At 39.2% G+C, this 24,881-nt stretch overlaps 3 protein-coding genes across 7 annotated transcripts in view; all 3 read left to right on the top strand.

Annotated features, from left to right (window-relative positions):
- The window catches only part of tmem244 (transmembrane protein 244), a 45,380-nt gene extending 41,414 nt beyond the window's left edge, over positions 1-3,966 (top strand). For both annotated transcript variants that reach the window (XM_007561022.2, XM_007561021.2), the window contains exons 2-6: positions 1,543-1,628; positions 1,751-1,827; positions 2,668-2,793; positions 3,015-3,059; positions 3,364-3,966. In XM_007561022.2, the coding sequence (XP_007561084.1) occupies positions 1,543-1,628; positions 1,751-1,827; positions 2,668-2,793; positions 3,015-3,059; positions 3,364-3,461 (432 nt within the window). In that variant the 3' untranslated portion in view covers positions 3,462-3,966. The remainder of the gene's footprint in view (positions 1-1,542; positions 1,629-1,750; positions 1,828-2,667; positions 2,794-3,014; positions 3,060-3,363) is intronic.
- Positions 3,967-4,148: 182 nt separating this feature from the next.
- Positions 4,149-8,192, top strand: fkbp6 (FKBP prolyl isomerase 6). 4 transcript variants are annotated; one of them, XM_007561031.2, is made up of 9 exons: positions 4,149-5,006; positions 5,446-5,563; positions 5,659-5,748; positions 5,839-6,041; positions 6,402-6,521; positions 6,596-6,793; positions 6,997-7,106; positions 7,259-7,342; positions 7,950-8,038. In XM_007561031.2, the coding sequence occupies exons 1-8, from the start codon at positions 4,950-4,952 to the stop codon at positions 7,335-7,337; spliced, it is 975 nt and encodes a 324-aa protein (XP_007561093.1). In that variant the 5' UTR covers positions 4,149-4,949; the 3' UTR covers positions 7,338-7,342; positions 7,950-8,038. The 4 variants fall into 4 exon arrangements, with proteins under 4 accessions (XP_007561093.1, XP_016531382.1, XP_016531384.1 ...); XM_016675896.1 differs by lacking the exon at positions 7,259-7,342 and having other exon boundaries at positions 6,997-7,094; positions 7,950-8,187; XM_016675898.1 differs by lacking the exon at positions 7,259-7,342 and having other exon boundaries at positions 5,839-5,981; positions 6,997-7,094; positions 7,950-8,187.
- Positions 8,193-10,857: 2,665 nt separating this feature from the next.
- The window catches only part of arhgap18 (Rho GTPase activating protein 18), a 17,544-nt gene continuing 3,520 nt past the window's right edge, over positions 10,858-24,881 (top strand). The window contains exons 1-10 of the mRNA XM_007561032.2: positions 10,858-11,520; positions 19,874-20,117; positions 21,267-21,399; positions 22,146-22,225; positions 22,327-22,479; positions 22,914-22,968; positions 23,549-23,670; positions 24,154-24,225; positions 24,351-24,492; positions 24,560-24,575. Of these exons, the coding sequence (XP_007561094.1) occupies positions 11,384-11,520; positions 19,874-20,117; positions 21,267-21,399; positions 22,146-22,225; positions 22,327-22,479; positions 22,914-22,968; positions 23,549-23,670; positions 24,154-24,225; positions 24,351-24,492; positions 24,560-24,575 (1,154 nt within the window). The 5' untranslated portion in view covers positions 10,858-11,383. The remainder of the gene's footprint in view (positions 11,521-19,873; positions 20,118-21,266; positions 21,400-22,145; positions 22,226-22,326; positions 22,480-22,913; positions 22,969-23,548; positions 23,671-24,153; positions 24,226-24,350; positions 24,493-24,559; positions 24,576-24,881) is intronic.

The raw sequence follows: 24,881 nt of genomic DNA on the forward strand, positions 1-24,881 counted from the left end.
CACCAGTTTAGCATTTTTCTAAGCTACAACTAAATGTGAATGAACAGTGAAAAATAAAGACTAAATGAGGCAAACTAACTTTGAATGTCTTTGTTAAGGCTAAAACTGGGCCAGCAGATATGGGCTGAAAAAGCTTTCATTCAATTTTGACGGCTAAATTTGACTAGCTAGCTTGACAAACACAGCTCCAGAGTTTGACGGGCTTTGTTCATGCTTTCAAAAATGCATGTTTTAAGCAGGTTATATAGTGACATTATTATTTACCTGCTGTAGGTCCCCCACACATTCCTCCCTAATTTCCCCTGAACACAATTTATTTTAATCCAAGGTGCTCAGTCGCTATTAGCTCAAATATGCTAATTGTCACCGATCAGCGATAAACACCACAATTATGTTGTGCAGTTTCTTTGTTTATATTTAATTGTCTTACTCTGTACATAGTTTTATGTTTTCATAGAAATGCTATTCTTAATAAAATAAACCTATTTTTAAATGCAAAAGTAAAAATATCAGACCTACAATATAATTAATAAGTGATAAATGGCAATATTTGACCTAGAAAACTGTTTATCTGTCTGACTGTAAGAGTTGGTCTACTCTGTTCACCCTGCATCACAGTAGACATTTGACTTGTCCCAGCAGGAAATCGCAAGTGTAACTAATAAGATTACAGATGACCCCCATTCCATCGAGGTGCGCCGGTAAGCCAGAGAGGCCTGGCACCGACCCACCCGACTGGAATGGAGCTCATTAATAAAATAATTAGTTACACCTGGGTTTAGCCACCTGAAATGTCAGCCACGAGAAAAGGGCTTTTATCTCTGCTCCTGGGGAGTCATGTAGCTCATTTCCTGTAAGGGCTGAAGGCAGTCATCTGTGAAAGCAGGATTTAGCTGGACATTGACTGTCTCCTGTCAGGAGGGTATGTTTTCTAGGTCACTTAAGATAGGAGGAATGGAGGTGCATACATTTTCTGTTAGCTTGGGGCATAAAACATTGGGTGTATATGGATTAAATATGTCAAATCATTGTTTGTGTAAAGCAGATTTGATGTTTGGCTTTCTTTATTTGCTTGTTATTTACGCTTAGTACAGAAGACGATGGTATATAGAGTTAAATTCAGCTTTACTGTACCGCTAAACCCAATAAAGAATTTTTTCAGGAAGATGTTTCCAGGGTTTCTCCCAGTGTGTTATAAGCCTGGCGGGCCACCAGGCTTGACTTGTGCCCCCACCAGGCTAAGCATTGCTTATTTACTTAGGTATTTTTAAAATGTTTGCATTTTTCTTTAGACTTTATAGTTGGTGTTCAGGTATTAATCTTCCAATCTTTCCATAACACATACTTATCAAGTGATATTTTCATATTTCCTGTCAACTTTAAACATTTTTTAACTGAAAAACACGACGGGGTGCTGGATGAAAGCCTGCCCTAGCACCCAGCCACCGGGCTTAGCAAGTTTTCAGGGGGAAACATTGTATTTCTTACGTTTTTACTCAATATCGCTGAGTAAAAAGCTCTCGCTGCCTTCTCTCTTCCCAGGTTGTTCTGCAGAATCTGCTAATGTGCATGGTGTGCTTCTACTCTCTCTACTACATTGTGGTCAGCCTTTGCATTGGACTTTTCAGGTACGCACACTCGCATACAAATGGCGATGCCACTGTAAAAAAGGCCAGGTTGAAAGAGATCAGATAAAGTTCTTCTAGCCAAATTGGACACGTTTTATGATGTCCTCTTGTCATTTCTTTAGGGTTCACGAGATCAACAGCTTGTTAACGCCATTTGACTACACGACACAACCATCATGGCAGAACCCCAAATACTTAGGTGAGTTGCAGTAGTGGATTCAACAATGGATAACACATGAGTGTTTGGAGAAGTGTGTTGCTTCCAATTCTCCTGTCACTCATGCTTGACAAAACATTTTAGCTGCAAATGTATTAGAAACACATGTTAGAACACAAATAGCAACACTGCCAATGACTTGGCAACAACTCAGTGCTTTTAAATGTCATAAAGACGACAGGCTGAAGTAATGGAAAAGAAAGGGGGTTTAAGTAAATTTCAATGTAGCATGGCTGATTAAGCTAGACATTGTTGATCTACTGGGATTTCAAGCATTTGCAACTGACATAGACATGCAGCCAACATATTTGCAGGAATTGTGTGATGCTTTTATTTCAGTATGGACCAAAGTCTCTTACAGATGTTTCTGACAATTTGTTACATCAATGCTGCAAAATATTAGAGCAGTTTTAAAGGCTAAGAGGGGTCTGGTGAGTGTATGTTTTTAACTAAGAAACATTTAAACATAAATGGTTTTGAGTGCAGAACATCAAAGAAAGCACCACTGATATTTGACATGAAAAATTACTGATAAATCTCTTCCAGTGTTGAGGTTGCTAAAGATTGATGCTATAGTTTTGCATGGATAGCCGGTAAGAGCAATTTCTATAAGTGCTGCTAAAATACATCCACACACTTCAGCAATCCAAGAAGAAGAAAACATTTGCATATTTGGCAGAAACTGAATTAAAAAAACAATACATTGAAGACCTTTTGTGGTCAGTTAAGGATACAGGGATCCCTTTATATTCTGTAATAACATGACAAGAAAATGTCGAAGGAAATTTCTGTGTAATTAAGGAAAATATTTCTTCCTTCCAGTTGGGGTCATTTCCACAGAAGTGACTTATGTTTTAGGAGGGCTGGTGTTCGCGTGGATTGTGGAGGAGTGGGTCTGGGATTACGCAATAACTGTCACGCTGCTGCACGTTGGGATGACTGTAGCAGGTAAACACACGTGCGCATGCAAGTGGATGAGATGAGTAGGCCAGGACAACTGATAGGATTGCAGGCCTGATTATATAATTAGCTGTCATTAGCAGAGATACACACACAAAGAGTTAAAAAAAAAGAATCAAGAAATTGCACTAGAACACTACAGTTATGATATAATAGTTTTGATATTTGGTTGTCATATTCAACCCATTACCTTGATGCGTTTTTTGCAGTGATGTCAGATTTCCCTTCTGCCGAGCATTGGTGGATCGCTCTGGGTAAGGATTTTATTTTCCTATTCATGTCAGCTTCTGCCTTCTTATCAGTTTTTCAATCCCTTTTGGACAGCACACACACACACGCACACACGCACGCACACACGCACGCACGCACGCACGCACGCACGCTCACACACACACACACACACACAAATCTCTATCTCTGTCTCTCTGTCTGAAGAAGACATGACATTTTCCCCTGACTCATCCAACACACCTCCAAATTCATCTTCTGCTGCTGACCTTTAAAGCTTCCTCTTTATTGCTCACCTTCTGCCGTCTATCAACCTCCATCTCTCTGCAGGTTCGGGCCTGGTCATGATGATATTCGGAGGACAGCTCCTGGCCTACAAACTCTTCAGGAACAACTTTGTCTATCCTGCTGAACTGCAGAACTTCTAATAAAAACAAGGAAAGCTTTTAACTGGCTTAATGGGTAATCCCAGGTCAGAAGTGTGCCAGTCAGTCCTCGTTCCGTTTCACCGTTTAATCCATGTTTGTAACGGTGTAACAAAGTAAAGCCTTTCAGATAAGAACATAAAAGAAAACATACATGTGTATTGTTTGCTTTTCATAACATGGATTAGGCAGTAGGCTGCTCCGAATTGTTTAAATGGCTTCACTTTGCCTATTGAAAGGCACTTTTTTACTCATTAAAGATATTATTTTGTATTGTTTATTTTCAAGCATCTTTCAATGAGCCAACTTTGAGAGAACCAGGTGATATTTTATAGCTGAAACATTTGTATGGTTATATAAATCTATTGATAATTATTTGCTAATGTATATTTCTGACATCACTGTACTTAGGAGTATAACTCATAACAGATTTACGTTTTGTAATAAAATATCAGGTGTACATAAAGAAAGATATGGGAAATAAAATCTGTTATGTGGCAACGAGCCACTATGTTTTATAGTTAAATTTCTTTGTGCTTAAAAATGACTGCGTTCGGCAGCATTATTAAAAGTTTACCGTGTTCTAGTAGTGTGTTCTCTTGTCTTTCTCATTTTGAAAAGTGGGCAAGAGAAATGATTCATGCAATGATTCAATGGCTGCATACGTTTTATAGAACTTGTTTTAGGATTACCATGAGTGGTATGAGCACCAGAGGTGGGTAGAGACAGACAAAAATAAATGTATGTCCAAATTCTAAACCTTTAGCTTAGTGCTGTACAAAGTCAGCTCAAATCATTAAGATGGGATTAATTGTTGAATTCAAAGTACTTATTCTGCATCTTTCTTACAGCCAAGTGTAAAACAAAAATACTTTACAGGCATAAAACCTCAAGAGACACATTAAAAATGACTACACTAAGGAAGAACAGCTAGTTATAAAATTGGTGATAAAACAGAAGAATTAGACAGATGTAAGTTTACCAATCATAAGAAATTCATCATCCACATAATGTCCAACCAACTGTTTCTCCATTTATAGGTCCATTTTGCTTCATTCCTTCTGTCCTTCTGTCCAGTCTCGGTTTCCCGCAGTTTCTGTATTTATTGCATGAACATCGTGGGTCGTCATGATATGTTGTGAACTTTTCAACAAGTGAAGGAAGCATCATTTCGAAAAACAAATTTGTAATTTAATCTCAATTTGTGAAAACAGTATTTTGAGTATGCTGTTATCTTGAGACGCTGAGTGCAAGGTGATATAAAAATATTTCCAAAAACCCTGAATCATTAAGATGATTGGTCAGTAAACTGAGCAGGAAGTTGTTGAACCAGCCCTCCTCGTGCTGGGAGTCAGCTGAAGCAATTAGCTTAAACCATAAAAAAGAAGAAAACATATTACTCCTCTTTACATCTTGAGTAATATTTTTTATACTGTCTGGATAACTCTGAAGACGGTTGCAGGATATATATATTTTTTTTTCAGAAGGTAAATGTCTGGAAACGGGTTAGTATCGAGCATCGGGAGGCGGCTAACGACGAGCACGCTGGTAAGTCAACATGTTGGGCTAATTAGCTTTTCTAAAAGATCACATATTACCAATACACTAAAATTAACTTATATCCCCTTATGTTAACATTACTACGTTAAGCTACGTTGTCTATGAACAACGCTGTTGTAGATACATTTAATTGTATGTTTACTTGTCCTCGCTGCAAATATAGCGCGGATGATTGCTAGACTTAACATTCATGCTAATCTGTAACCTCCTCACATGAGGAAACTAAATCGGTTCCCGTAACAATTGCAAAGTTTTCTTTTTTATTAATAGGGATGTGGAAGCTACTTTTTGAAATACTGGTGCTTTTATTTTGAAGTGCTGGACCAGAAGGAATTCCTACCCTGAGCTTTTAATAATCCCAACATTTACACCTGTTAATTTTATTTTGATAGTCCTAGCTATCTATCCTTCCGTCTCTATTTTATAGAGTCCTTTCGAGCAGCTCGGTCGGCGGATGTATGACATCTTGGGCGATGGAGGAATCCTGAAGGAAGTGGTCCAACCTGGAGAGGGCCCACCTGTGCCTCAAAACGCCTCAGTAATAAGTAGCTACAAAACAAAACAAAGAAATCTAAAACCTTTTTATGGGATTCATGCTCTATTTTTTACCTGGTGTTTAGCATTTTGTATCCTCTTCCAGTGTATTACTCCGGCTACTTGGAGTATTCTAATCAACCTTTTGAAAGCACTGCACACCTCAAGTACCCTCCAATGATGAAGCTGGGAAGGGGTATGATTATTTAAAAATATTTTTCTAATGTAACCTTCCATATTTGTCTGGTTAGAAAATACATTTTTCTACCCAAACCCTAATTTGCAGATGTGACTTTAGCCGGACTGGAGCTGGGACTGTTGACCATGAAGAAAGGGGAGTTCTCTCGGTTCCTGCTCCAACCGCAGTACGCGTACGGAGAAATGGGCTGTCCACCCTTCATCCCGGCTGCAGCTGCAATTCTGTATGAGGTTCACGTCCTGGACTACCTCGACTCGGGTCAAGTGGATGAGTTTATTTCAATGAGCTCGGTGGGATTTCATTGAAGGACTCTGTGCATAAAGGCTTTGTTTTCCCACTTTAATGCAGGGCTTCCATAAAGTCAGGAAAAGTGTGGAATTTGATTAACGAACATGAGAGGTGTGGAAGCAAACGGAATAAAAAAAAAAAACATTCTGTTTTCAGGCTTTATTCCCTAACTTATTGCACAATAGTTGTCTATCACTCCATTTTATCAGAACTGATAACTTTGTAAATGTTAGACTGGAAAAGAATAGCATTTTAGGGCATTAAAGAGCTGCAGTTGAGTTACAGAAACCCAAGGATGGTTACTTTTTTACTTCAAGAACGAGTTTACGACAAATCGCGGATCCGTCTGCTTTTGTCCCCAGGAGGAGCAGAGCAGCGTTCCTCTGTCCACACTTGTCAAAGTCATCAACACACTCCGCAGCTTTGGCAACCGCTTCTTCAATCAAAGCCGATACGACCACGCCAAGGATCGCTACAAGCAGGTACTGTGAAAGTCAATCGGCGTCTGGTAGCGAAGCGCCGCGCCTCGTTCATATGTGCTCCGGGTTGCCAACAGGCGATGACTCTCCTGAGGAATCGGGACTCGCGAAACGAGCCGGACAAGGAGAAGATCCAGGTGGCTCTGCTTCCGCTCTACCTGAACCTTTCCCTCACCGAGCTCCGACTGGAAAATCCCAAAAAAGCCCTGAAGTATGGCAAAAAGGCCCTGGAGATCGACTCAGCCAACACAAAGGCCCTGTTCCGCTGCGGACAGGTCAGGCTGGAGCTTTGGTTTTGAAGCTTTGGAGATAAAACTCTGCAGTGTCCGCAAAGCGGGAGATAAATCTGCCGTTTAGTGGAGAGCCTGGATTTTTATCTGCTTCCTCAGTTGCTTCTGTTGAGAGTAAACTTTAGAGCAGATCAGCGCGTGCAGCGATTTATTCGTTGGTTATTTTGCTTATATTTTTTCCCCCGCAGGCTTACCACGAGCTGCAGGAGTTTGAGAGCGCTCAGGATTGCCTCATAATGGCTCAGTCGAAGAAGCCGTTCGACAGCGACATCAACAACCTCCTGAGGAAAGTAGCGGTGTAAGCTGACATTGTTGCTTAGAGTTTTTCAGGAACTTTTTTTATTTTTTTGTCGTAAGTGTATATAGTTCTGAAAGCTGAGTTTGATTTCCAATTGGGTTTCTGTATTTAGATTTATTTTTTTTGTTTTTGCTTGTTTGTTTTTGTCCTAGGGCTTATAAAGATGGTTTGGATAAAGAAAAAGATATGTACTCCAAGATGTTTAGGGATCTGAGGAGCTCAGTGCAATGATTGTGGTGAGGAATCCCGTTAATTAGCCTTTTGACTTTCTACTTATCGTGAGAAATAAGGAAAACTTTGATTGGGTTCGAATACCTTTCCAAGACGCTGCATAAGAAGGGCTTCACCGCGATTAGTTTTTGTGTTAAAATTCTTGCTAACCGACTGAAACTGCAAATCATGTAACTGAACACCTGATCTACTTTCATGTTCACGTTTGCTGAACATTTGCTGTTGGTAAATAAATGCCTAAAGAAGGCATTCAGTAATATTTACTGAGAACACTTTTGCTTTTAGTAAGTTATTGAAGAAGTTGTATGCTTTTGGGCCCTATTTTACTGACTAAACTGGAGGCGAGTCATAGAAATCTTGAAACTGAGAACCATAAGCCTTGACATTATGATTTCAGGTGTAAAAATGAACTTTTATGAGAAATTACTGTTAATGTACTTGTTTTCCCCTACTAATTTAGTTTGGGAAGGACGAGCTCACACAGTTTCCACTGTATCAAAACCTCATTAGGCTAAATAATTTGGACAAGTTAACCAGCCCTTATTGACAGACAGCTGTTGTGAGCGTTTGTGAGGAAATTGACTAAAATTATGTTTTTATTCCCTTTTCCAGGTGTGAAGATTCAACAGCTTGCTTCTTGTTCATGTTCCTCTCTTCTAGCTGCAAAAGTAGGTTTTGCTCATGTTATAAAGTACTATGTTCACTAATTTCTTTATGATTAGGATTGCTGCTTTTTGGTTGCTGTTCATTGTAATAAATGCTTGTGTTTTCTTTGTTTGCCAAAGTCAGACGTTTGCTTGACCTTGAATCACTCCTGTGGTTAATTTAAATTAAAAACAATTACACTTTTTCTGGCTTTCTTGACTTCTCAGATTTTCTTTTCGGTTCTTTGACTGCTGAGTAAAGAATGGAATTTGAGTTATTAAAAAAAAAAAAAAATCAACATTTGTGGGACGGGGTGGATATTTATTCTGGATTATATTTAGATCAGATTATTTATGTTTGATTTGGTGTATCAGAATGCCATGTTCAACCGGGTCGTTCCTGTGTTTGAGTTGCTGTTTTAAAAACTGGAAATGCATGTACTCATAAAAAAACAACAACAAAAACAAAAGGGGGGCATATTTGCTATTTTTGGTTCAGAAACTGGGTCCAGGTTGGGTGACATACAAAGCATTACTTTAGATTTTTCACTAAAAGAAATCAGACTGATCCAAGGTTGGAATAGCATTGTAAGGTTATCTTTCAACCTGTACAGACTTTTCGAAAAGTGTTGAAAGTTAGTTCAGCTGCCACCCAAAAATCAGGGAAATACCTCACTGATAAATCTCATGTTTCATAATGTTTTGAACTTGAAAGTAATGGAACCTAAATGCGTTTATGTCAGGTGTATGAAAATGCAAATGCCGGAAAAATCTTCTAAATCAATGCAAATCTGGAAGAACCAGACATTTTTAAATGGAATATTCATGGAAACCTTGAGTACAAGTAAGAGTTGAATTTTACAAACCCTGCTTTAATAATGCATTCGATTCAAAAGAGTCGTAATCCGCAAACACACCTGGGAGTCTTTGTTTGGACCGACTCAGTCTGCATCTATAATCCGTCATCACAGTGGCCGTAGTGTGCATGTAACTGTGAAGCCTCAGTTTTTCATTTGGCTTTTCGTTGTCTTCATTGCCGTCAGTAGGGGGAGCTCTGAGCTGTTTAGTTTGTTTAAGATGGTCACAAAGTTTCTTTGCGTACCAACAAATATGAGGAATATACGGGAGCCACGACTCACAGCAAACCTATGTGATACTTTGGTTCAGTTTAAACACAAACAGAGGGGATCTGGAGTTTTGTTACTTTTGATCTTACATTTCATTTAGATGAATCCCTTCATTTTGTCAGCAGCCATCAATCTTTTAAACAGTGTAGGCCTGATGCCTCCCAATGCATGTTTGTGGCCTTTTCAGCGAGCCTGATAACGTCTTTAAGAAGGAATGCAGAGGAGCAGAAATGACAGGGGCAGGCATATTCTGATGGGAGTTACTGGGCCAACTGGGAATACTGGAACCAAAGAGGTTGGAATGACAAAGGATCAGACACTGGGAGGAGCGGGGGAAAAAAAATCTGATTGACCTTGCTGGTTAATCCGCTTGCCACAGTGTTTCTGTGAGTGTTTTACCACCATTTGCCAGCGCATGGCCTGTAAGCCATGCTGTGTTAAAGACGACCAGACTCCGAGACAGACGGACAGGATGGTCTCCAGGATCGCAGAGTGCCTCCATCTTAGGTAAGCTGGTCTAAGACAAGCTGTTCGTTTGTGTTTCAAGGCTTCTGTGTACAAACCAGTGTGTGAACATTGCAAGTCTGGCTTAATGACTGGATCTGACCCATATGTTGTTTCTCATACTTTTTTTTTTGTAGTCAGTAATGTTCTCAAGGATTAAAATTATTTAATTCGTAATCCACAAAATCTTGTTTCTTAGTACAAAAAATAATCATACCCAATTGAGTTTTACAGTGACTGTTTGCTTTTGCTGCTTTCTATGTTGTTTTTCTATTATTTTGTAGAAATTGAAGGACTGGTTGTAGTTGGTGGTAGAGCGGTCAGCAAAAATGGTTTTAAACACACGTTTGTGCTCATGTTGTACAGAGTCACACCACCGAGTTTGTTTCTAGTTGTAGATAAAGGTTGGACTTCATAGACGACGGTTTCATTTAACTGGACTGATAAAACAATTGTGCAAAAATAAAAATTAATTTTTTGCTTAATAAATAAAATAAATTGTTGTTGATGAAGATGTTAGGAAATTACACAAAGTATTCAAAGCTGGAATGCCAACAGGGCTAGTGTTTCATTTAGGGTGATATGGCTCTCTGCCCAGGGTGCCATTTTGTTAGGGGGAAGTAGACAATTCAAACAGGCCAACTTTTTCATAAGTTACATTTTAGTTGTTGCGGTGTAAACAATGTAAGAAAGTCTGGCCACAAACCACTAGAAACTATGATGCTAAAGTTTGTAGCTAAGCTGTAACTCTTTATCATATAAGGTGAAGAGATATTTCACTCTTTCTTTTTAAGAAATCCAGATTACTTTTGATAATATGTAGTTTAAAATAAGAAAGACTAAGACGTATGACTGATTTCTACTAAAGAGAAATTATTTAAAACAGTTTCAGATCAATAAAACTTTTTTATTCTGATTGTCAATACTCAACAATAAACTTGTTCAATGTTTTCTTGGCACTGGGTCCATCTTAGATTGAGACGAGGATCCAAACTAGACTATACGGACAGGTCACTCAATGACCTTGCATGAACAATGGATTATGGGAATTATGTATGCATCTTCTCTTGTGTTTCTGTGTGAGCATTTGAAAGTCCCAGCAGGTTCTGCGATGTGGCATATTGAGACATTTAGCGGGCTAGTCATTGAATTATTCTAATATATCTTGGGTATGCCAATACAAGTGTAAAAATTTTAAATTGAAGAGGAAAAAAAATGTAATGCACGCCTATTTGCACAGTTAAATCCAGGTATATTCATAACCCTGGCAGATTTGAAATAATTCTAATTAAAATTAAATTGATAAATACATTATTTCCAGTGAAACATCATTTATTGGCTGAAAGAAGCTTAAATCTGCCAGGGGTACGAATAATTTTGGGGTTCACTGCATACGTGCCTCTTGGATGCGGACCTCTCCCAGCAGGAAATAGTCAGTACTCTCTTGCACCAGGAGGGGGCGGTGTTGTCTCTGGAAAGTTGACCTACTGATTCGGCCAATCCCTGATCTGCGGTCAGAGTGTAATCCAGCCCCAGTCCTGCTCCTCCGCTCCGGGAGAGGACACACCAGAGGAAACGAAACGAGGGTCCGGACGGAGCGGAGTTTTGAGTCCGCATGAGTCGGTAACAGAGAAGTCCAGCAATGGAAAGCCTCCACAGATAGGACCTTAAACACACTCAGAAGCGGAGGCGGAGCTCATCTATAGATTATAGATCGGATGTCAGCCGTGTGTGAGACAGACTGAAGAAGAAGAAGAAGAAGGGGAGAAACATGAGTCGGCACCCGTCTCAGGGAGTGGTTTTAACGGGTTACCACAGCAACGCCGAGCTGCTACCGCAAACGGGACTGTGTGGTGGTTCCACTTCCAGCTGTCTGCCGGTACCGAACCGGGAGCCCGACTTGATCAGGTGGGAAATGTGACCTGGTATTGTCACTTTAATTCATTTCTTCAGTGGGGAGCTGAAGCTACGTGTGCCTGTGTGTTTACGAGCAAGTGGGCAAAGGTCAGAGAGATGGCGCACTTTTTCCTCACTTTGCAGCCTTTGAGTGGCGTGGATGTGCTGACATTGCAGGAAAGTTAAAACTTCTCGGCATGCGAAGTGGATCCTGCAGAAAGCAGCCAGAGCAGTGTGCAAACTCGCTAAGCTGCACCACAGGCGGGCACTTTTTATTGTAGCTCCTCGGACCACGCAGCTCCACCCTTGGGCTCGGGTTTATGTTTTTCCTTTACCTCATTTCTAATCAGCAGGTTCATCTTGACTTTGTTACACTGTGCTAGATTATACAATGGTGGCTAATTCAGAGCTTCCACACACACCTGCAGGTATAAGGTTAATTATTAGATTTGTATTGTTCCTTAAGTCCATTGCCATGTAAATTTTCTATTTAATTAATGTGTAGTTTGACATAATTATAGACTCATTCTTTATGGATGATTTGAGCGGTATGGTTATTTATTTCTGTCTTTGTGAAGAAAAAAAAAAACAATAAATGAAAACCAATATTGGCTGAAGGAAACGTTGATGCCCTCATATTAAATGAAAACAGTGTAAACCAGCATTTGTATAGTGACTAGAAATTTTAAGACTTTCATAAAAATCATTTAAACAAAAAAACATTCCTTGTCATTTATCTAATTGTGGGACTTCCTTTAGCCATGACTTATTTCAGAACAGTGCAAATGATATATTTTATTTCCACATTTACTCCATGTTTTATTTATTAAGCCAACACAAAGTAGTGCATAATCGTGAAACAGTAGGCTGACTTTTGCATTTATGTTAAGACCTCATAGATCATCTATGAAAACAAAGTATGGCACTAAGCTGGTCACAGCTTTTTATGGAGTGATAAAAGTGTCAAGAAGTTCCATTTAAAGTTTATTGGGTGCCTTCTAGAGAAAAAGGCATAGGCTACATGATGAAAGTTTGTCTTATACAACAAAGTTTGAACTTTCTAGCGAAACCGTGGCTGAAAACTACACATCATCTTGACCACATGTTAACATCATGCTGTGGGGTGTTTTTCCTTCAGCACAGACAAGAACCAGAAGAGTTTTGATAGGAAGACATATGGATGAAGCTAAATATGGGGTAATCCTGGAGGACAACCTACTAGAACCAGAGTTACAATGGCATTCGTTAGACCGAAGCATTTGTGTTGGAACGTCCCAGTCAAAGTTCTCACTTCATTCCTTTGAAAATCCACAGCGAGCCTTTTTTGTGAAGAATTTAAAGGGAGATAAAAAAAACTTTGCCACAGTTCCAAAACAGGATGCTTGAAATAGAGAGAATATTGCACTGCTAAGAGGAAAGGGATGACTAAGCATACTGACTATACTAAATATTTCATCACCCAAAAAGGAAGGAAAGAGCGCTGAAGTGTCTTCCTTCATAGCTGGCTGGAATATTTCTCTTCCTACTTATTCTGTGGACCTTTTCTGTCGATTTAACGAATTCATTGTGGCCCTCTTGAAATAAAAACGTTGCCCGTACATTTAAACTCCTCTTTACCCTCTATTGAATAAATAAATAAAAAAATAAAAAAATCACAAACTTTCAGTTCAGACTTGCTGATTCAAAATTGCGAATCAATTATTCTTGCGTTGAGCGACGACCTTAATTTTAGGACGTTGCTCAAATAGTCGCATTCAATTTGAGTCCTACTTTTTTTTAACGATATCCTCATCTGTTCGCCCACGTGCAAAATGTGAAGATGGCGCATCAGCAGAACAATCTGTGATGCGGTAAAGATTAGAAAACCACTACCCTTTTAGTTTATATTGATGCATCAACCACTGTGAGTGTGCGGTAGATAAAATGGAGATGAGTGCGTTCCAGATGGCTTGCTTGCCTCGCTAAAAAGAAAAGCGTCACGTTACAGACTTCCTTTGTCTCACCTCGGTCAGCAGAGTGTGTGAGTCCTGTCTAGGCTGACCTGTGGGAGGCTAAGTTTGGAGGCCATTGTTCCCCTCAGTTCAGGAAACGTAAAACAAACAGACCGTAAGCTTCTGGCCTCGCACCAGCTAGACATCCTACCTACGGAGCCTTGGGTTACGCGTCTGCTCGGAGTCTTGCACGGTGTTGTCTTTGTCCTTTTAAAAGGAAGGAAGTGTGGAAATTGGGCAGAGAGGTTTTGTTTTTCAGAGAACTGAAAAACAAAACCTCCAGAGTTTCCAAAGTCTATTTGTCTGATTTAAAAGAGCTAACTTAAGCTCAATCACTTGTATTAAGTCAGACGCATAAAATAGAGTCAAGTAAGTTGATCAAGAATGGTAAACCGTCGGGGACGCTGGGAGTTTTCCGTCACACAAGGATGAATTGTGTGTTTCAGATTCATCCGATCTGAGGGGCAGATTGTATATCGAGGCATTTGGTCACCGTTGAGGCCAGTAGCTGTGACGGCGGGGAGTGGGGAATGGACAGAGACATTCTCTGTCTTCAAATGTGCCAGCTGACATCTGTTGATCTGAATGCACATGCTAAGTGTTGAGGCCATTGTGGAAGGGGACAAGCAGTACTTATCCCCTTCATAAATTTTCTAAACTCTCCCATTCTTTGCTAGTAAACTGTAGCTGTACAATCACATTTTTATTCACGAGGACTATTTGAGAAGCCCCAGACCCTGTGTCCACTGAAATGGACATAGGATGTTTGGTAACCAAAAAAAACAGCAAATTACTTTATCATTTAAATAATGCTTGACACTGATTGGTTGCCAATTAACCAACGGCAATGAAGAATCATTTTAACTTTGCATCAGAACACATTCAACAAGGCATAACTCTGAAACTACTGATGGCGAGGAGTAAGAAGCTATCAATCAACAATCTGAATTTAGGTGTATAACAGCCTAAGGGGTTAAATGGGTTGGGGTTACTTTGCAAGTTTTAAATCTACCCAGACTTTCCAAGGTGTTGAATTTAATTTAGTTTTGCCATAAATTTATTCACTCTGTTGCTTTTTTTATCATTTGGATTTTCCATTGGTTGGTATCAATTCCAGGTCCTAGTTCTGGTTAAGACGTCAGGGTTTGATTATATTGTGAAGTAAAACTGACTTATTGTTGGTTGTTTAGGGAAATGAAATCAAAACTGACTTTTTATGTTGTTTGTTTGGAAGAGTGTGGGTTTTATTTATTGAACTTTGGCTTGAAAGGAAACATTTGAATACTCAACTAAGTTAGATTTTAACTTTATCAAGTCACTAAGTATGTTAATGATTAAACTTAAGAAAAAAACTTGAATTATTTTTATGTTTACTTATTTGAATAATAATGATCCTGAAAAGTCTTAGATTTGATGTCCTGGAAATTGCAGGTTTCTTGTTATTTCTCACAATGTTGGCTAATGCAGTGTTATTTTAAACTCTATGCTAGCAGTTAGCAGCGTTAGCATTAATACCTTAATTCCCTTGAGAATGCAAACCCTTTCCTTAATTCAGATTTGAAATAGATGGCCAAATTTTAGGGTTAGAGTAGGGCTCAGCTTGTACAGAAACTGGAAGTTCATAAACAGACCAACTTGAATAAGTTCAGCCTTCCTGTTAGCTACTGTTTAAAAATAGTACCCTGAATGAACATCTGTAAATTCACCAACAAGATTCTCAGGGCATTTGTAGAGGCTCATAGCATCACAGGCTGTACCTAACAGTAGACATGATGTGTCTTTACACAGGCTAGGTCTTCTTAATAATTTTTGCTTCCAAAAATTAAATCTTAGTGACGTCTGATCAAATCACATGGTCACAGCTACCTTATAATGGTTTTTATAGAGACGTGGTATAATTTTTGTCTTTGGTATGGTTAAGCCCAATATTATTCACACCCCTTGCAGATTTAGGTTTCGACTTGATTGTGAAAGAAAGTCTGTGGAAGGAGTTAAAGATTAAGGCGGTGGCAACACCAGACGATCTCTTTGTTCATCTCAAGTGTCGAGTCAAAACTTTTAATGTTTTTCTCGCAGTGAGATAAAAATCAATGTAGCAAACTTAATCTACATTGTCGGTATAAGCGTCGAAGAAAACTGAAAAATAGTGGTCAGTAACAGAAAAGCCAGGTGGAAAAACATCTTCACCCAAGAACTCACACAAACTGATAATTGGCATTGAACAGTCTGGGCGAGGCGTTTCCTCAGATCCCAACTTATGTTCATCTCACCAGTGTTGAAATTATTGTTTGCTAGATGAAAGGGTTTCCTCTCTGCTCCCCCCTCGCTCACACACCCAGACACAGCGACTTGCTTACACCCTCCATCTAGCTGATCAAAGGGGTGTGGATGGAGAAGGTGCAAAGTTTAGAGCAACTGCACATCCAGCTGCAGCTCCGTTGTCCTTTTTAGGTCATCTCTTCTTGGAAGTGTCGAACTGTAAACATTATGAGGTCACAACAAACCTTTAAACTTATAAAAATTTAGCCCAGTGTATCGGTAACCGATACACTGGGCTTTTTTTATTTCTAAAAGGAAGACTTGCATGCACTCTAGCTTTCATTTTCTCATAGATTGCCAAGTTACAATCATTAAACCTGCGAAACTCTTGTGTTTAACACAGTTTAAATTCTTATTTTTTATCCAACAGGGGGAAACTTAAACAGTCATTGAGGTAGGAAAGTCTTGGCCAATCAGAATGCTTGGATGGTCTGTATCGAATTGGACGTTTTGCTTGTTTTTTTGTTTTTTTTTGTCAGCCTTGGGTTTGTTTTTGACTAACCATGCTCGTACCTCTGTTATTCTCTTATTTAGGAAAGGTCTATCGCCCCATGTCTATCATTTTTAATATAAAACAAGGTTAAAAATATTTCTCCCATCAGATCAATACACATATTGTTAAATCTCAAACTTTTAATTATGCTGTCCATGTTGCAATGCACAGACGCCACAAAAACCCTGACAAAATTTCCTGACATTTGTGAAATGTACCTCCAACAGGTGTGACCAGGTGACGGGTGGTATGATCATCTCTTATCCTCAACATATCGTCACAGTCTTTTACGCTGAAAGCTAACAAAAACATTTAAAATGATGCATAATCTTTGGTTTTTAAACTGAAGAGCAAGATAATGTCTTCTCCTGCTAAAATAAAATGACTTCCTTACGGATTGTACTTTTCTGGTGCTTCGTCTTCTGACTCTGCATATTCTGTCGCGTGGAAATGCTTCAGATGGTGGAAGAGATTTGGTGCGTTCCCGCCTCTCGCTGGCACGACTCTCCGGCACATTTTGAAGCACGCTGAAGCCTGACGTTGATCAGATCTTTGATAGCCGACCCACTTCCATGCAATCAAATGAATCCTTCCTCTCTTATCAGCTGTTTCGTCGGCTGACTCTTCGCTTGTGGAAGCTTGTTCAAACACATTTGTATTACAGTCATGGACACTTTGTCAATGACTGTAATGAAATCTACTATCATCTCATTTGATTTGCAGTAGCGTCACTTAGTTCAGATAAAGACAAACTATAGGATTGAAATAACTGCCTGTTCATAGCATAATATTTTTCTATTTAATTCCAAGAAGGTTTATTGTTTTGATGTTTTGCAATCTACTCCCTTCTTTGCAGCTTGTAAAAAAACAAAAAAAACCTGCTGTACTCTTTCTATCTAAACAGATAGATAGAAAGGGATAGAAAGTAGTTTTTTTCCACTACTGTTCCTTATTTTTGGAACATTATTTCTATTTATCACATTCTGACTCGAGCTACAGTTGATACACTTGAAGATCGGTTGCACAATAAAACGCATGCTTTATGCAGTCCGGGAAGAGGCAGAATTAGTGAATCATTCCTACTCATTATTTCCTTTTGTGCCATCCAATGAAACGTTGTGACTTCCTTGGGACTTGTCTAAATCTCTGCCAGTAAGAGTTTTTAATCCCGGCTCGTCAACGACAGAAAAGTTGTAGAAATCAAACTGCAGACTCCGAGGTGAACAGCCGAGGAGTCTCTTGATCCGTTAGCTTAGTTATTTTGTTCTTCTCTTTTGAAAGCTTGCACATGTGATGGCCAAATTAATGAATGAGAAACTAACACGGCTTGACGTGTCTGTTTGCGAGCCTGATTTATAATTTAAACAAAGTACCTTTAAAGCTTGGTGAATGTAAACGATTAACTCGCGTCCGAGTGAGCTGGCGTGCGTCGATTAGATTTAAACCAAATATTCTGCAGTAAACCAGCAAAACTGGAACATTTTTGCAATTCCGCTCAAGTGAAAGCACTTCAGCTGGAGCCACACAGATCAGAGCGAGTTTACGTAATTAGGAGCGCAGAGGAGGACACGGCTCACATAAACTCAACTAAATCTCAGCGGGTGGATGGAGATAAGAAGAGGAGGAGGAGGAGAAAAGGAGAAATGTTTGAAATGAAGGAGCTGTGAACGGAAAGGAATGGAGATGATTCAGGGTTTAATCTGACGAGTGTCAAGAGTTTTATTGCAAGTTAAACACAGAGTTTGGTGGAAGGTCTGCTGTGGTATGTGGCCTCGCTCTGTGAACTTTTTCAGATTAATGCTCTCTGGTGGTAATCCCAAGTTAATTAATACAGTACATCAAGTCACAGAGCTGTCCTTCTTACGCATTGCCTTGACAAACTTTTATAACTCCAACAAAATGTTTCTTTCCTACATAAAACCTCTTGTGTGCAGCAGCATGGATGGGAGTTTACAGTCCGAAATATTTTTTCTTTTTTAAGAAGTGAAAATCTTGCCTGTGTTTTTCCTGTAACTTGTAGTAACCCGAGTCTCACCGATTCATCCAGTTTCTGTTGTTTACGTGTCCCGGGATTTTCCTTTTAACAACTCGGCTGACGAGCGTGGCTGTTCGTGATGGCGTGTTTGACTAGATGACTATATGCAAATAGATGGACACGACAGGTGAAAACCCGCGTCCGGCAGCTGTTGACGGAAATATGACGGAGGCCACGCAGAGCTGTGGGAAGCTGCATCATCTGCTCTGCAACAGCTGCAACTGCAGGGCATGAACAGGGAATATAACAACAAGACAAGTTACTAAAAAAATGTTGCTGCCATTGGTGACGAGATTATAGAACCAGACAGAAAAGTTTTTTTTTTTTTCAAACGTTTTAACGTTAGATTATTCTAAACACATACGTTTTACATACAAAAGATGTGTACAGTTCTGCAACACTGTCTTCTGTGTATCTTTTTTTGTCACACTTGTAACATTTCATGTCACACAAAGACAAATTAAGAACACACAAAAAGTAGTTTTCAAATTATTTCAATTATTATTGCCTTAGTGCCAATATATCAGAAATACCTTTTATAACGTCTTGCAGATGCCAGTGGCTTTGTTGTTGAGTTTCTCTGAAATGGTGCAGGAAGTGTTGCTTTCTGAGATCTTTTTCTTGATTTCTTAATATAGGCCTTGAAATAATCAGATATGAGTGTAGCTCATGAAATTTAACTCAACTTTCAACATAGGACGGTAACTCGTTTATAACTTATGGAAAGGGGAAATTTTGTTCCCGACAGGAGAACAGGTTGATTCAGATAGCTTTTTTTTTTTCTTTTTTTTTTCCTTTCGCTGTTAATAAACTAAATCATAATTTAGAGATGGCTTTTTGGATTTACCTGGGCTATTTTTTAACTTTTATTCAAATTATTTTGATCTGAAACATGTAAGTATAACATTACTATTGTATTTGCATCCCTTTTTATTTTTAGCTGTACAAACATCGTTGAGTTGTTTGCTAAATGTCGTGCTTGGGTGGTTTCACCTGGTAAGTGAAGTAACTCTGTTATACTTAGCAGACCACTCTGTCTCATTTGTGTTAAGCAACATTAATTAATGTACTCCTCAGCAAGATTTATGTGTTTATCTATAGTGAAGCGAAGGTGGAGGGGCACAAGGTGTGCTATTTTTGCTCCCCGGCAGATGTTGCTGTCATTAGCAGCCTGGTTGAAAATTCAACATGTTTTATTGTTTTGTTTTTTTTGTTTTTTTTGTGTGTGTGTGCTTTCAACCTTTGGCAAACCCACCTCTGTTTGACACACACTCACAGATTTACTGCAAGTCCAAGAAGACATGGCTGAATGTCACGGCTCTGAGACAACACAACGCTTCTAACCAAGGAATGCTTTTATGATCAGTGTGTGTCTTTTCATCGTGTCTGATAAACATGGTGCAAAGTACACGGCTACAAGTGAAACAAAAAACAATTTCCAGCTGGAATGTTTGCAAGGAGTTTAGCTATTTATATACGTATTATATATATATTTTTTCTCCTTTTCTGTTTGTGTCTCATTAACAGTCGCAAAACAGGCCACTACAGTCTTGAACATAACCAAAGCACACAACAACAACAACAACAAGATAGATATGGACCTTCGTTGGCCACGGGTGGCACAGGGACGAATAACACTGAATCAGGTTCAGGTTCTGCTACTCATCCCGGGTCTCAGCCTTCCTCCAGCCCTAAGCTGGCCTCCAGTCCGAGACACAGTCCCAACACCAAGCCCAGACCACAGCCCACATGCCAGCGCAGCTTCTCTCAGGTAAGAAGTGAAGGAATGTAATGGGATGGCTTGTTATTAGCCATTTAAACTTTTGTAGAATACAAACCAGTGCACGATACAGAGAAACAATATTTTTGGTGAAGAATATATAGTTGAGCGAAGAAATCTGTTGTTTAAAAAGTAAGTCGGTATGAGCACAAAGGAGGAGAATGCTTTTTAAATTGAACCTACATGTTGAGGCACATCTGTGACTAATTTAGTCTACGAAAGAGCGAGCAGTGACTTTGAACAGAAAACAGGAAGGCTGAATATATTACAACAAAGTTGTTCTGTTTTATCTGTTTCACCTCTCAATCTGCGTCTATTCTCGCTTATGCTGGATTTGGAAATGCCAATGCAATATCCCAAAGTGGGTTTCAGATATTTAAAACCGGAGATCACAAATTGGATTGATGCGTCTCTAATATTTAATCTATCGCAAGCCATATCACCACCAACATCTCTAATGCATTTTGTGTTTAAATGTTTCACAGTCCTATATCATGTACTTTGGGGCAGCTATGCCATGGTTCAGCTCATAAAGCTATGATTTCGCACTCCTGTTCAATAGGGGGCGACTGTGAGCTGTTTTGTCAACTGTGTGACCAACGAAGTGATTTCTCTTCTTGCTTTTGACACGTTTGTGTCTGTGTTCTCAGTTGTGCAAATGTTTTTCAGCCTTTTTCTCAGTGGGTCTTCCAGAAGCAACCATACTTGCTTGCAATTTAACTTGCTCCGTTATTTGTTTCCTGTTTTTCTCAAAGCAACTTTTTGAATGGGAGTTTATTTTGGAAAGTTCATTAGTCAGCCATTTTTAAATACCCAAAGCGATAAATGGTTCTATTAAAAATGAACTTTTTTTTTTCGTTATTATGAGTGTGATTAAATTTAGGGGGGGATTACGTAAAAAGATATTTTTGTTTTAGTGATGGGAACTCTGGCAGAAACTGCCTGAGGCTTGTTCTGACAGGCTGTGGTTGTTGTTTTTTTCCCCCTTTCTACCGTTAACTTGTTGTGTCAGGTCCTGGAGGGTTTTTCGTGTGTGAAAACATCAAGGAAGACAACCTCAGCCGAGGACGGAAACGAGAACGACGTCTCGAAGCAGTAAATGTTCACATCCCTGACTCTGAGTGTTTGCGCTTCCCGCAGGACTCCCTGGATGAGCTGGAGATGGACGACTACTGGAAGGAGATTGAGAACATCGAGAGTTCAGGGGGAGGACATGGGAGGGCGGGAGGAGAAGGAGAAACTCAAGAGGAGGAGCAGCAGAAAGCTCCTGAAGGTGGGATATTCCGTTTCTATTGACGGGATGTAAATAAAACTTTATTTTCCTATAAGTTCAGGAATATGCAGATATTTTTCTACTGGTAGTTGGGGCATGTGTGTGTAGTTTTAGTTTTTCTGTCATGATCTGAATATTAGAGATGCAACTTGGAAAAATGCCCCCTTTACCTGCCTCCTGGAAACATGCTGGCAGTAAGCTTGTTTGACATTTTGTATTTCTTTTAGCGAAACTTTGTTGCCGAATCAGAACTTGCTGTCAAAACTGATGCATATGATGCATCAAAACGACGGTTGCTTTTTAGTTTGTTTTCAGTTTTTGTCCTTGAATTGGATAATTTTGTTTCATTGGAGACATTTACTGAAACATGCTTTAAAGCTGAGGGCTAAGTGAAAGTCAGCTGTGACGTATGCAGACTGTTTTCGTGCCATTGCTCATTAGGAATTCAATATTTGTCTCTTTCCTGTTATATTCAGCCTGCTAGTCCGTTGTTCTCGGGAAGCTTTTTCCTGTATGATTTCTTTGCTATTAATCTTTTCCATGTAATATAATTAAACTGTTTTCTAAAAGAACAAACGTTGCCCATTTTAGTAGTTTTTATGTAAAGAATATTTTTATAGGTTGGAAAAAGAAGAGCAAGTATAGAAAATTATTCCTCTATTTTATAACCTTTCCCATTTTCTTTCCTTCCTCCTTCATCCTTTTGGTCCGAAACCATTTCAAAATGACTTTTTCTCCTCTTTTAGAAGGAGAGCATGAGGAGGCGTGGCTTACAGAGGCGGGGCTAGTACGACTGGTTGACGATTCCTTGGCTGCCGAGGATCATGTGAGCAGATAAACGACCCGTACAGATTCACAGATCACTGAGAATCGGGACAATGCACGAGCAAATGTCTTCCTCTGTTTTTGGTTCCCATCGGTTGACAGGAAGAAGACAGCGCCGTGTTCCTGTCCACCCTCACCAGAACGCAGGCCGCCGCTGTGCAGCTTCGCGTGTCGTCTTATCAGCAGACGCTGCTCCGGCGACGCAACCGCCAACACCTCCCTGATGTTCGGGATATATTCAGACCCCCTGAAAAGGTGACGAGATGAACCTCACATCAGCATGAAAAACACGCTAGAAACCTTAAAATAAAAAAATTTGAAAAAGTCAACTTTTTTTTTTTTATGTAGTATGTTAAATTGTTCTTTTTGTAGACAGTTTTCAGATTTTTTTCTTTTGTTTTGTTTTAGTTTTGTAATTTCGTTTACGTTGAAGACTTTCAAACAGAAAAAGTTGCATCCATTCGGCTCAAATATACATGTACATTTTGCACAACTGGTGCAAAAGAGAAGCGGCAAAAACAAACGAGATGAATTAGCAGTTCTTGCCAACAACAGATGATATCATTCAGGACCTGCATGAGTTGCATTTAATTTCCTTTTAGAATAAATAAAGCAATTTTGAATTGGTGTATGTAGCATGTTGCTCTGTGTTATATAACGTCTTGTGCTGCACTGTCTCACCGTTACAGAATGAAGAGCCTCCAAAACTGGAAGAGGGAAGTGACAAAGATGCAACTACTGCTGGTATGAGCAGCTCAATCCTTTTAGAATAAAACCCATTCAGGATTCTTCGGTATGGATTTTATGAAAACAACCCCAAATAAATATCTGAGTTGGAACTGAGGTTTAATCTTTGCATTAAAGGAACAAAATCCTTAGGATTCTGTTTAATATAGTCACGTATAACAGGAATTGAGTCAGGCAATGTGAGAAGTCTGTGTTGAATTTTAGAGGAAGTGCTATCAATGACTGATGCATCAAAGAAAATGTTTCGGGAAGCTGATTGGACTCGGATCAAAATACTGATTTACATTTGAAAAACAGGGCAGGAATACAGGTGAGCGTAGCATTTCTGTAAATAGTTGGAAGCTATGCGGCTCCTTGTAAATGTTGGTTAATTTTCTATCACAGTGGCTGAAAGTCAACAGACCCCTCTTACTTCCTTTTTGTTGTCTGTAATGACTAACACGCAGGGAGATAAAACGACACTTGAGCTTTTTTTTTTTTCCCCCCCTGCCTCGTGGTTTCAGATCATCAGGACGAAAACAGTCAAACCGAGCTACCTGCTGGGCATATTATTTTATTTGTCCCTACTTTTCTGCAGAAACCGAGATGGAACTGAATGTGGAAGTGGCGTTTTCAGAGCAGGCGCTCTCTTACCGGGACAATAATCAGAGGTTGAAGGTCAACAACAGCAGCCTTAACTCCTCTGATGACAAACTTCCAGTGAGTCATAAAATTGCACACAATGGCTGTGGCGTATCTACAGGTACACTTGTGCTTTCAGCACGTCAGCTTAAAAGCGTGAACTTTGAATGTATACATACCACATTAAGAGCCCACGTAAATTGATCATGTTTTTTTATTCAATAGTTGTTAATCATCAACAGTAATTATGTAATTATGTTGTTTTTTTTTTTTTGTTTTATTTTTATAGATGACGTTAGAATAAATAAAAACATATCTCTGCTTTGTTACGTCATGTTGATTATGAGAGCAAGGTTGTCTGTGTTATTCCGAGCCCTCACTGACTGTAGTGACATCTGGTGGTTGATGTTTGTATTGCAGTTAGACTCATTCATAAAGACAATGTTGTTGAGACTTTGTACCTGGTTTAAATGCAGGCAGAATTATTATTATTTTTTTAGATTTTTCTATCAGCTACTGAAAACTCTGTGCCCTAATCTTATTGCTTTTGTTTTGGTTCAGAACTTTAAGCTCCTTCGGGATAAAACGGGTCAGACCAGAGTGGGAGATCTTTCTCCTTTGGATATGAAAAAGGTAAAAACCCTCTAACAAGGTGATCTATGGACACACAATTAAAGATCAGGGTTTTTTTTTTTTTAGATGGCAGACTGATATAGTTTTGTGTGTATGTTTTTTTTTTTTTTAACACGATCTTTCAGGTGCGCAGACTTGTTCTGGTAGAGATGACTGCTCTGTTTGACACCGCTGGGATAGATGTCAAGGCCAATAAACCCGGCAGAGTGAAAAGCAAAGGTATTTTTGCCCAAGAAGAAACAAAAACAACAAAAAAAAGCACAGTGTGTTCCTGGAAATTTCTCATTTCTCAACAGCAAACTTTTGTATATTTCATTAGGATTTTATGTGCGAGACCAACATAGTGTGGCGTGTAATTGTAAAGCGGACAGAAAACGGTACACATCGTTGTTTAGAAAAAAAAAAGGTCTTTGTATTTTGCCTAATGAGTCGATCAGTACTTTGTAGAACTCCTTTTACTATTGCTATTCTTGCTGTGCTAAATAGCTAGTGTCAAACCCCATTAAATCATATAGGTTTTTGCAATTCTAACATGAGAAAATATGGAGTTTCAAGGGTTGTGAAAACTTTTGTAAGGCCCTGTAGCGTGTATTAATGTGTTTAAACACATTTTGTTCACTCTGTGTGTGTGTGTGTGTGTGTGTGTGTGTGTGTGT

Source organism: Poecilia formosa, unplaced genomic scaffold (assembly GCF_000485575.1).
Source record: "Poecilia formosa unplaced genomic scaffold, Poecilia_formosa-5.1.2 Scaffold122, whole genome shotgun sequence".
NCBI classification, from domain to species: Eukaryota; Metazoa; Chordata; class Actinopteri; order Cyprinodontiformes; family Poeciliidae; genus Poecilia; species Poecilia formosa.

Excerpts from the sequence above, each read along its gene's own strand:
- fkbp6 (XM_016675896.1), top strand. The coding sequence starts at position 4,950 with ATGTCTGGAAACGGGTTAGTATCGAGCATCGGGAGGCGGCTAACGACG. Across the intron at positions 5,749-5,838 it reads AATGATGAAGCTGGGAAGGG|ATGTGACTTTAGCCGGACTG; the intron begins GTATGATTATTT and ends CCTAATTTGCAG. Across the intron at positions 6,794-6,996 it reads CCCTGTTCCGCTGCGGACAG|GCTTACCACGAGCTGCAGGA; the intron begins GTCAGGCTGGAG and ends TTTCCCCCGCAG.